At 52.4% G+C, this 12,500-nt stretch overlaps 1 protein-coding gene across 1 annotated transcript in view; it reads right to left on the bottom strand.

Moving 5' to 3' along the window:
• The window catches only part of RANGAP1 (Ran GTPase activating protein 1), a 537,507-nt gene that overhangs the window by 220,511 nt on the left and 304,496 nt on the right, over positions 1-12,500 (bottom strand). The window contains exon 10 of the mRNA XM_086963527.1: positions 11,446-11,530. Within this exon, the coding sequence (XP_086819653.1) occupies positions 11,446-11,530 (85 nt within the window). The remainder of the gene's footprint in view (positions 1-11,445; positions 11,531-12,500) is intronic.

Raw genomic sequence — 12,500 nt, 5'->3', positions numbered from 1 at the left:
TGGAAGAAAGGTTCTTGGATGGTGAGCGCCTGCAGTTCGCTAACCCTCCGTAGCGATGTGATTGCTACCAAGAACGCCACCTTCCAGGTCAGAAACTGCAGCTCGCAAGAGTGTAGTGGCTCAAAGGGAGGACCCATCAGCCTTGTAAGAACCACATTGAGGTTCCATTCCGGAGCTGGTGGAGTCCTTGGTGGAATGACTCTTTTGAGTCCTTCCAGAAAAGCCTTGATAGCAGGGACCTTAAAGAGTGACAGGTGTTGCCTATTTTGGAGGTATGCTGCCATAGCCGACAGGTGAATGCGGATGGAAGAGTAAGCTAGATTACACCGATACAGGTGAAAGAGGTAACATATGATGTTTTGAATGGAAGCGTCTAGCGGGTCAATGCTGTGCTCCACGCAGTAGACGACAAACCTCTTCCATTTAGCCGCATAACAAGCTCTAGTAGTGGGCTTTCTCGCCTCCCGAATGATGTCCATGCAATCGGGAGGAAGATTGAGGTAGCCAAACTCTAGGACTTCAGGAGCCAGATCGCCAGGTTGAGCTGTTGCGGATCTGGGTGCTGAATGTCGCCATGGCTCTGCGTCAAAAGGCTGGGAGTGAGATGAAGCCTTTGATGCGGTACCACGGAGAGTTCCAGAAACGTGGTGTACCATGGTTGGCGAGCCCACGTTGGAGCAACCAGGATGAGCGTCATCGAGTGTTGCCTGAGCTTGCGTGCCACCAGCGGTATCAGAGGTGCTGGGGGAAAAGCGTACGCAAATCTGCCTGACCAGTTCATCCACATCGCATTGCCCTGTGATTGGGGGTGTGGGAACCTGGCGGCGAAGCTTTGGCATTTTGCGTTCTCCTTTGTGGCGAACAGGTCTATCTCTGGATGACCCCACCTTTGGAAGTACGGTTGGAGTACTGATGGATGTAACTCCCACTCGTGCATCTGATGGCTGTGTCTGCTGAGCAGATCCGCCATCTGGTTGTCCTTGCCTGGGAGATGTTCTGCCATGAGGAAGATGTTCCTCTGAATGGCCCACTTCCACATGCTCTGAGCCAGATGAGACAGCTGTGGAGAGTGTGTTCCCCCCTGCTTCTGGATGTAGTACATGGCCGTCATGTTGTCCGTCCGGATCAACACGACCTTGTTGCACAGATGTACTTTGAACGCCTTTAAGGCCATGAAGATTGCCATCAGTTCCAACACATTGATGTGCATCTTCCTTTGCTGAAGTGTCCATAGTCCCTGCACCGTGTAATGGAGTACATGCGCTCCCCATCCCTGGAGAGAGGCGTCCGTTGTCAGGATGATCTGTGGGACAGGCTCTTGGAATGGTCGGCCCTTGCAAAGGTTTTGTGGATTCCACCAATGCAGAGAGTTGTACGCCCGACCGCTCACCAACACTAGGTCTGTCAGTTGCCCATGAGCCTGAGTCCACTGACGTGCCAGGCACTCCTGAAGCGGACGCATATGTAGTCTCGCGTGCGGGACAATGGAGATGCAGGAGGCCATCATGCCTATCAACTGCATGAACACCCTCGCTGGAAGCGAGGCTTGTGGTCTGAATCGTTGGATCAGCGCTTGGATACTGGCGAGTCTCACTGAACTCGGCTGCGCAGTGGCTGCCAGAGTGTCGATTGTCGCGCCCAGATACTGTCGCACGTGGGCGGGCTGGAGATGGGACTTTGGGTAGTTCAGAGAGAATCCCAGATCGTGCAGGAGGTGAATGGTGCGTGACACGTGGTCTACGCACTGCTGTTCCGTCTTTGCCTGAATAAGCCAGTCGTCTAGGTATGGAAAGACATGGACGTGCTGGCGACGGAGATGCGCTGCTACAGTCGCTAGGCATTTGGTGAAAACTCTCGGTGCCGTGGTGACCCCGAACGGCAGGACTCTGAACTGGTAATGCTGGTCTAAGATCTTGAATCTGAGATACTTTCTGTGTGAAGGATGCAGGGGGATATGGAAATAGGCATCCTTCAGATCCAGCGTTGCTAGGAAGTCCCCCCGTTGAAGCAGGGGAAGCACCTGCTGCAATGTGAGCATATGGAAGTGCTCTGAGTTGATGTACCAGTTCAGGGGCCTGAGGTCCAGGATCGGCCTGAGTGATCCGTCCTTTTTGGGGATTAGAAAATACAGGGAGTAAACCCCTGTTCCCCGTTCTTGCAATGGAACGAGCTCTATCGCCCCTTTTTGCAGCATGACCAGTACTTCTTGCTGCAACAAGGTCAAGTGCTCGTCGGACATAGCACGGCTTCTTGGCGGTATGTCCGGTGGAATGGACGTAAGTTCTAGACAGTACCCGTACTGGATAAGAGACCTCACCCACCTGTCTGTGGTGATGGACCTCCACGCCGGCAGGAACTGCTGGAGTCTCCCCCGACAGGTGTCGTGTGATCGGGGGGAAGTGACAAGACGTCCCTGCTTGTTGGAGGTGGTGGACCTGGAGGCATTGTTTCCACGTCCCCTGCCTTTGATATTATTGCCTCTGTAGCCACCCCTGCCCTTGTTGTTGTTATACGAGGACTGGGTGTTACCCTTGTAGTATTGCGTGGACTGGGATGCCTGGCCTCTTGAGGTGCCTCTTGAATTGGAGCGGCGAAAGGAACCACCCCGAAACTGCTGACTTTGTAAAGCCCCCATAGACTTGGCGGTTTCGGTATCTTTCTTCATTTTTTCTAGGGAGGCATCCACCTCAGGGCCGAACAGATGGTCAGGATTGACTGTTTGACCCAGTATTGTGGTTTGTATGTCGGGTTTGAACCCAGAAATTCGAAGCCAGGCATGGCGTCTAAGTAACACGCTTGTATTGATAGCCCTGGAGGCAGTGTCTGCCACATCTAGGGCACATTTGATGGATGCATTTGTAATGAGTTTACCCTCCTGAATGAGCATCTCCCCCGCCTCCTTGTATTGGTCAGGCAAGTGTTGCAGGATGGCCTCTAATGTGTCATAATGGGCCCTATCATAACGTGCAAGAAGGGCTTGAGTGTTAGAGATCCTCCAGATGTTCGCTGCCTGTGCAGCAATGCGTTTGCCTGATGCCTCAAAGATTTTTGACTCTTTGTCTGGGGGAGGAGCATCACCAGTAGTCTGCGAATTCGCCCTCTTTCGAGCGTTGGACACCACCAGGGAGTCCAATGGCAAATGTCCCTTAATATACGTGGGATCCGTGGGCGCCGCCTTATACTTCCTGTCGATGCGAGGATTGACCACCCGCGCCCGGGTGGGCTCCTTGAATACCTCCTGTGCATGCTTCAGCACCCCTTTGAGCATCGGTAGCGTCTTGACTTGCTTTTCGGCTACCGAGAAGGTGTCGACTAAGAAGTCCGCATCCACAGGGTCTGAGTGCAGTTCGACGTCATGGTTCGCTGCAGCTCTCTCTATTAATGCATTAAACGCCGCCGAGTCCTCTGTCGGGGACGTCTTCGCGGCGAAAAGTTGAGTGTCCTGGCCTGACTGCGGGTCGTCCGTGTCGCCTCCTGCTGTCCAGGGCACCTGCTCCTCTTCCGGATCCGAGTACGCAGGATAGTTGTACTCGTCGTCCTCCTCGTCCACATCAGGCACTGGGGAATGGGCCGGCGAGTGTTCCATGGCTTGTGGAGACAGAGGTTCCATCAGAGCCGAAGAGTCCGCAGAGTACCTTTTGTTCTTAAGTGGAATCCTAAAAGGTTCCAATGGCGGCTCCGACGTAATCTTGCGTTTGAGGAGCGACAATTTTCCGGTGTTGGCGTCGATGGTCACCTCACGACGTTCCTCCACCGCGAGCGGTTGGAGCCGAAGCTTCGACACCACCAAGGCAGCCTTCGGCGTCAATACTTCCGGAGAGTGTCCGCTCTGCTTAGGAGCGAAGGCCTTCGGCGTCGACTTGGGAGGAAGGGTAAAACGAATTGGCGTTTGTTCCTTGGCAGGCTTCGGCGTGGGCCTAGGCACTACAGTGTCCTGGCTGGGAACAACAGTGGACTGTTGGATCCGCTTTAAGGATTCCCCCACCTTCTTTGTAAGGGATGCCGAGGGCTGAACCGTCGCGAGCGACTCTTCGTCTCCGAGAGTCCGGTCGCCGGTAGGCCTCTTCTTCGGTGCCGACGACCCCTGGCCTGGTGCACCATCAGCGTGACGCTTCTTCGAAGCCGTTTTCGGGTCCGCGACCCCTTTCGGTGCCGACGCAGCCGCGTCGGATGCCTTCACCTTCGGCGCCGACCCAGAGGGCTTCGGGTCGGCCATTTTGGCGCGGCTCTTGTGGTCGGCCATTTTGGCGTGGCTCTTCGTGTCGGCCATTTTGGGTTTCGTGGAAGTTGACGCCTCCAGAACCTTCTTCACCAACGCCACTTTCGGTTTCGGTTTCGCATCCGAGGGTGCGGGACCAGTTGGCTTCACTTTCGGTTTCTTGTTAGAAATGTCCGTGACCGGGCCCGGAGGCGGGGACGTAGGACTCATAGTAAGATCTTGGGTAAGGCCCGAAGGCGATCCCTCGACCTGGGCCGTATGACGGGGGGTAACCCCGGAGTCTGGTTGGGGATGCTCTTCCTCTGAGCTATCTCCCATCGTGGCACAAATCAGTTCGTCGTCCCCTACCTCACCGGAGACTTCGTCGCAGGCCTCCTCATCCGCGTCGTAGGTCTCTTCCCCGGACGCGGGGCCAGAGTCCGACTCTTGTACGTCGACCTCTTCCTCGACCGATTCCTGAAAAATGTCATCAGGTGGGGGCGCCGAAGCCGACAACTGTGCCTGGAGCCGATTAGCCCGGCGAATCTTCAAAGTTTTCTTACTCCTAAACTTTGAACACGCCATGCAGGTGTCTTCACGGTGATCCGGTGACAAGCATGTGTTGCACACGGGGTGCACGTCGAGGTGCGAATATTTTGAGTGACACAGCGGACACTTCTTGAATGGAGTCCGCTCCATAGCAAATGTGGTAGTGTAGGCCCGTCCGCGTCGAAGCACGTGGAAGGGCAGTAGGAGATCGGAGCTGAGAGTCAGTAAGAAAACCCGAACGTAACTATACCGACGCCCAGCCTAAAGACCTTTTGGTCTCAAGTAAAATCGAACAACTATCGGTTCCGAAGGAGGGAACCGAAAACACATCCGAACCCTATGGCGGAAAAAAACAATCTGGGGATGGAGGCGATGCCCATGCGCACTGTAGTCCAGGGGAGGAGCCACCTATCTCGTGATACTTCAAAGACTCTTCCAGGACAACAATGTGCAATCATCCGGACCCAACACAAGGTGGCGGACTATGCACAGATATGAATTCAGCAGCCCACATGCCTCGAACCTGAATGCTACTTTCCGCTGGGCCCCGTCCCCTCGAGAAGACCCGCTGCGGAGAGTGCGCTGCCATGGGTGCGGGGTCTGCGGATCACGCTGGTTCCCCTGATGGCGGCGATCTGCTGAAGGTAGGCCTGCTACCTGGAAGTGCCTGTGCGTTCTAGCCGCCCGGCTGCCCCTACCTGCTGTGCCCAGGCCCTCCGTGGGGACCCGCGGCGAGGAGTGAGCCGCCGGAGGCAAACTGGGACGTGGCCGGAGCTAGTGGCCCTGGGAGCATCTACGCCGGTGGTGACTGCGGGCGGGCTGCAGTGCGGCTGCGGGGGTGGCGGAGAGAGATTGTCGCCCCCCCAAGGCGGGGAGAGACGATCCAGCCGCGCTGCAGAGGAACATTACGGGGACAGCAACCAAGATCTGCATGCACTATCCTCGAGGCGAGGTTGGGCCCTTTAGACCTACACTACATCTTGGTCTCCTCTGAGGCGATTAGTGCGCCATCACGAGGAGCGCCATGGCTGCAGGACGGTGAGGGGGTGCAGCGTGAGGGGTGGACCAGAGGTGCAAGGACAGACAGTGTGAGTTCGGACCCGATCGCAGGGCCCCATCATTGAGTATCCCCCCCCCCCCCCTTTCTTGGTGACGGGCGGCCTTCCTCATACACATGTAATATTGGCTGGACATTGAGACCTGGAGATATTGCTGGGTGGAGCGCATGGTTGCCTCGCCTGGCGCCTGACCGGCGACCTCAGGCTCTGCACTGCTGGTGGCCTACACCCTGTACTGGAGTGTGTGACGGGAGCTGGACAGTGCCCTTCGTTTGGGGTAGCGCGGTGCCCAGCGAGGCTTGGACTCTTTGCTCAAGTGTGGGTCCTGCTGAATACCCACTGTAGCGCCGTGCTGTGGCTGTTCCGCCCTGTGGAGCGTCGGCCAGGCGACTGTTGCTCGTTCTACAGAGGGAGGGGTAGTTGCGATCCTTGAGTGGGCGGCCCAGGGATCTTGCACCCTTGGTGTTCTCTTTTTGAAGCTGAGGAACACTTACTGGGGCAGCGACAGGACTTACAGACTGGAGCCAACCCAAACTGTCCTTTGACAACAGAAGACCTAAGTCTAATGATCCCCCACCGGACGGGGAGCCCGCGGAGATGGAACCAACGGGCAACTCGCCTCAGCGGGATATCCGTAGCATCCTTCTGGCCATGGAGAAGAGCTTGCAGGGAGGGATCGCCTCTCTGGGATCCAAGACGGACGCCCTCACCTACCGCATGGACCGAATGGCAGAGAGGCTGGATAAACAGGCGGAGCGGATCGACATGTCTGAGCGCCGCCTCACCGAGATGGAGGAAGCACAAACGTCCCTAGATTCGGAGCACAAACAACTGGTCAGAGTACTCCAGACCCTGCAAGATAAGACAGAGGACTTGGAGGCCCGTTCCCGAAGAAGCAATCTTCGCATTACCGGTCTGCCGGAAACAACTTAGACCAGGAACATGGAGGTCTTTGTGGAGAATGTACTAAAGAAGCTTCTGGGTGATGAGGCCTTCTCGGGGATGTTCGCGGTGGAGAGAGCGCACCGATCCCTGGGTCCTAGACCAAAGCCAAGGGCGCCCACGCCCAATAATCGCTAAATTGCCTTATTACAGTGACCGGGACATGGCACTAAGGCTTGCCAGAGAGAAGCAGCCGCTTACCTACGAGGGGTCGATGCTCTCCCTTTTCACAGATTTTACTGCTAGGATGCAGGAGGCGCGTAGACAGTTTGTGCCAATGAAATGCCAGCTCTGTGAAATGTTGTCTCTGTATAATAAGCTCTGTGAAATGGGCACGGACTATGCGATGCTATACCCGCAAACCTGCGGGTCAACAGACGGGGAAGTCCATGATCTTCACTGACCCCCAGGCTCTCCAGAAGGCCCTAAAAGAATGGCACAAGGATGCGAGACAATCCCTGGATAGAGAGCAGCGAGTGGACGCTTCGGAAGGCTCCCTGGACGAACAGGATTGAAAGGGGGCACTGTGTACAGTGCAATGTACTGTGGCCTATTACTGTTGGGAGTCAGGGGATGGGGGCTTTTAGATTTGACTAACATGATGTGTTTAGTGTCTTCTTCTTGAGAAACATTGCTTGCTGTGTATTTTCTTGCTCTTCTGCTGGTTAGGGGATGGAGGGGGCTTGTTGTGCTGGATTCTGGGCTGCATAGATATGTGATTCCTTCCGAGGTTTGCTCCTGAAGTACTTGTGAACAATCTGGACGCTCTGGGGGTAAATATGACAAAACAGCCTCTCCAGGACAGATCGGACGGCTCTGACCGTCGCTCCTCGGCCTCTGCCAAGGCGCTGGAGGTGGAGAGAACGCGTCTGGGTTTACATGATGTATGGAGAGTCCGACATCCGACCCTGGGGGTTATACACGCACTACTCTGCCCCACACAACATACACACTCGGATTGACTATTGGTTGGCCACCACCCGTCTCCTTTCTGTGGTGCAGGCCTGCACAATACTTCCACGCACTTTCTCGGACCATTCTCCTGTTCTAATTACACTCTGTGCTGGCGAAATGCATTACACCATTTGCCTGGCACTTTCCTCCTTATTCCTTGCAGGATGAATCCTTCAAGGAGGAACTAGCCACAGCTATTGAGGAGTTTTTTTATACCAATGTGAGCTCTGTCGACTCGTTTCTGACAGTATGGGAGACCTTCAAGGAGTATATTCGGGGAGTCACCATTTCTAAGCATGCGGGTGCTTAAATCTATCCGGGACGTCTAGCGCTTCTGGAGAACAGGCTCATGGACCTCGAGGCACGACGTCTACGGTGTGATAACGAAGATCTAAATCTGGACCTCACTCAAACATTAAAGTATTCATGAGAAGGCTGACACCAGAATTAAGCATTTTAGGAAAGTAAGCCACTGCACGATCCTACGGAGAGGGAGAGCGCCCCGGTTCGGTACGGGCACAGCTGGCTAAACAGCGTAGGAGTAAGACGACTATTCCCGACATGAGAACTCCAATGACAGATGAGCCGTTATCCGAGGAGCAGGAAGCAGACCGCTTCCGTGAATATTATACAACACTCTACGCCTCCCAAGGCCCTGTCCCAGAGGAGCGTATTCTACACTACCTGACTCATATTGAGTTGCCCTGGTTATCTAATTTGCATCGTGAATTCCTGGTGCGGCCGTTTGAACGTGAGGAAATTGTATGGGCTTTATCGGCTATGAGAGCTGGGAGCACGCCGGGTTGCGATGGTCTAACTGTGCAATTTTATAAAACTTACTCTGATCTCCTAATTCCTAGACTACTGACACTCTTTGAGGACATGGCAGAGTCAGGAGAGATGCCCCCCACGATGCGAGAAGCAATACTCATTGCGATTCTCAAACCAGGGAAGCCTCCGGGGGATTGTTCATCGTATCGTCCATTGTCGTCATTAACCGTAGACGCGAAGATATTTGCTAAAATTATTGCTAACCGCCTCAGCCGTATGGTCACTACGCGGGTTGCCCAAGAGCAAGCAGGCTTTGTGCCCAGTCGCAACCTTACTTACAATTTGTGGACAGTGTTTGCTGCGCTCCAGCATAGCCGCCCAGAGGTTTCTGCTGTTGCGGTCTTTTTAGACATGGAAAAGGCCTTCGACTCGGTCGAGGGGCCTTTCCTGAGGCAAGTTCTGAGACGCATGGGGGTGGGGGAACTATTTCTCCAACTTCTGAACACATTATATGCATCTCCTACGGCGCGTGTCCGTATCGGGTGGCTGACTACGGACCCGATCTGCCGTGGCACGAGGCAGGGATGCCCCCTCTCCCCTATACTTTATGTGCTAGTGGCTGAGCCCCTGGCGTGCGCCTTACGGGAATATCATGGGCACCGAGGTATACGCTTCCCTACATATGGGTATACACGTAAACTGTGGAAAATCACTCATGTTCCCACTTACACCTGCCACGAAGAGATTGGACCCGGAATATCCGTTACAGTGGACCACAGACGCTGTGTGGTATTTAGGGTTTCAGCTGCACACAAACTCAGAACTGGTGGTCAGAGAGAACTACAGGTTGGCCATTTCCAAACTGAAGGATGATATATCCAGATGGATAGGCCTGCATCTGTCGCTGCTGGGCCGAATTTCCCTCATGAAAATGATAGTGTTGCCCCGTTTTCTGTTCTTGTTCAGCAATATACCCATGGTCCTATCGAGCCTGTTTTTTCAGCAACTACACTCACTTATGATCAGGCTGGCGTGGGCTGGCAAGCAACCTAGAGTTGCCTGGAAAATCCTCCCTGTTCGTATGCGGAGGATGGTCTGAATGTTCCGGATCTGGAACTCTATTATAGAGCTGCGCATATCACTGGATACACGGTCCAGCGGATATTCCGCACATACGTATTGAGTCGATTGTTGCTGATCCGGTCCCTCTGCCAGCTCTGATGTCTAACCCTAGAGATCGCAGGACGGGTCTCCTCGGCTCATTAAACGCAGTCACTCGCGCCTGGCATCACATGATGGATGTGCAGGCCTGCTCACTCCTGTATGCCCCGAAGGCATCCCTCGCCTGGTGCTATTGGCTTGCCCCATGTAAGGACAAGGGGGTGTTGGCGGCGCTCTCCGCACTGGCTATAAATCATATGGGAGACTTATTTTCGGGCGGTACTGCCCACACCTGGGATGAGTTGGAGACGGACGGCGCCTCTCACTCTCCTCTCTCCCGCTTTCAGTTTCACAGGGTATGACACGCTCTTAAAGACCTACAGGGGGAGGACATGGCGGAACTCCCAACGATCATGACATATGAGTACGTAATCAATGCCAAGACCCCGGGCAAGTTAATAACAAACTTGTATCGTATTGGCTTCTCTGAGAAAATTACGGAATACACTAAACCCCGCCTTGCATGGCAGAGCGACCTGGCTGTGGAGCTTCCGGACTAAATGTGGCAATATTGTTGTGCTAATACTAAAAGAATATCACTCAACGGCTGCCACCGGTTGTTACACTTTAAGTTTTTAAATCTGGTTTACTACACCCCCGAATGGCTCTACCAATATGGGCTCCGAGAGAGCCCGTGCTGTGAGAGATGTGGGGAGCAATTGGCGGACTTTTTACATGTGGCCTGGTCCTGCCCGGGGATCTCAGCCTTTTGGAGCGCAGTGTATGGGGAAGTGAATAGAGTTAACTTACACTACTTCCAACTCCCTTGCTGGCCATTCTGGGTTACTCCAAGACCATAAAGACTGAACACAGACGACATGGCCTTTCTGGTGGCCAGGAGATGCCTGGCGCTCTCTTGGATGTGCGGCCCAGTACCGACACTCTCCCAATGGTCTAAAGAAATGCTATACAGCTGCACACAAACTGAATTATATAATAACTTACTGCCCCCCACCCGCAATAGGCCCAAGAACTTCTGGGCCAAGTTCCGAGAGAAGGGGCCCAATCGAGTCATTTCACACATACCTGAGGTCGAAGCGACTGTGATGGAGGGGTAGTCAAATGGTGATTCATTGCCTCACGATAGAGAGTAGTCGGGCCACTGTGTGAGACTGGTCACGGGGACCCTGGGCTGGGATACGTATCTGGAAAGCTATGCACATGGTGGTCTATAACCAGGTACACAAAGGGAGCCTGTGCTTTTATTTTGTGAATATGTAGATTATTGTTGCCGAGTTGCGGTAGCTCTTCCTGAATGGTGTTTATACACTGCATTGTCGCTAGTTGATGCTTATGCTGTCTGTGCATGTCCTTTGTTGCTTTTCCTTTTATTGAAATGCCAATAAACGCATTAATAAATAAAAAAAATAAAAAAAAGCAGATGATGCCTCCCAATGCAACCAGTCCTCTTCTACACAGCTCTTCTAATCTTCTCAAATGCCCTATGTTAAAGTTGAGAGGTCTAGAGGAGGGCTCTATACAGGGTAGCATCTGCATGATTCTTCTAGTTCAACTCAAATTTTGACACAAGTTCGTCAGCTTACAACCTCCAGTGAATTAATGCCCGTACCCTAAAACACATTACAATAGCTCATCAGTCCCTTAGGTAAACTTGGGTTAAGTGATACAATTAACAGCCCAGCTTGCTGACCTGCAAGTAGGGAAACAAAGTCAATATCAGAATGGAGAAGAGTAACATAAAATCAGAGTAATCTGTAAAATAACTATTTTTTACAGCTGCAGCCATTCTACCTGAAGGATCCCAGCACATCGGCCATGTTGAAATTCTCCAGAGTTTCCATAACCCGCTCACAACCATCTGAGCCTAGGGCATTCCCTGCAGAGGAAAAGATCAGGTAACTTGTCACGATCATTAAGTTGAGAAATTTTTAACAGACATTATAACAGTCACAGGCACCTTGAGCTATTCTCCAGTGTAAAGAAATATGTGTTTTGGCACTAATCATTAGCATTTAGGATTTTTCTTTCATGCGCCAATTGTGAGCTATTATATTCTGCGGGTTCCTTGTTAAACAGTAACCAATCTCTCTCTTATTAGAGATCAACATACTCCCCCAAAGGACCAAAAAAGGCAGAAAAGTGGTGGACTCATAAACCACAAAAGGATTTTGAAAAACAGTTCAAGACTTGGCCTCCAAACTCTAATGTTGAATGGTGTTTTTTTTAATTAAGAGTGTCATATCCTTGGCCTCTTACGGTGTTCAGACACCCTGAAGCGTATGCTTCATACAGGCTGCAGGTTTTAGTTTAACAATGATGAGCTCCTGGATTGTGAAGAGCAGTAGTGACACTACAAATAGGTAAAAATTTAAAAAAGCAGCAGTGATCTAATCGAGAACAAAGGTGCAAATGCATATAGGTGTTAGCAGCGTCTTGTGTATAGGTCTTCCAATCATTTAGGTGCGCCCTTTGACCCAGTAGGTAAGTAATGATTTACTATGCAAAATTGATAAAACCTTTGCGTATACAGTCTCAGCATTGAATTAGAATGAAAACATTTTAAACAACATAAAAAGGTGTTTGTCTCATTTCAGTGCAGTAAATGCAGAGTGCATGAGTAGACTTATCTGGCTTGCTTGTACTTGAGCTTCTGATCTTGAGCATATTGGGTTCCTTGTGTTCCTTGAGTTTGTTATGTTACTTTGATTAACCCCCTGAGAGGCGTGGGGTCCTAAAACAAATGGGGGGTGGGGGTGTGAGGAATAGATAACAGTACTACAGCGTGAACCCCCTCGATACCTACAGGGTTGACTCGTTTGACAAACAGTCTGGACGCAAGATGTCCT

Source organism: Lissotriton vulgaris, chromosome 1_1 (genome assembly GCF_964263255.1).
Source record: "Lissotriton vulgaris chromosome 1_1, aLisVul1.2, whole genome shotgun sequence".
NCBI classification, from domain to species: domain Eukaryota; kingdom Metazoa; phylum Chordata; class Amphibia; order Caudata; family Salamandridae; genus Lissotriton; species Lissotriton vulgaris.
The sequence above is the reverse complement of the archived record's forward strand: the minus strand, read 5'-3'. Positions and strand labels throughout refer to the sequence as shown.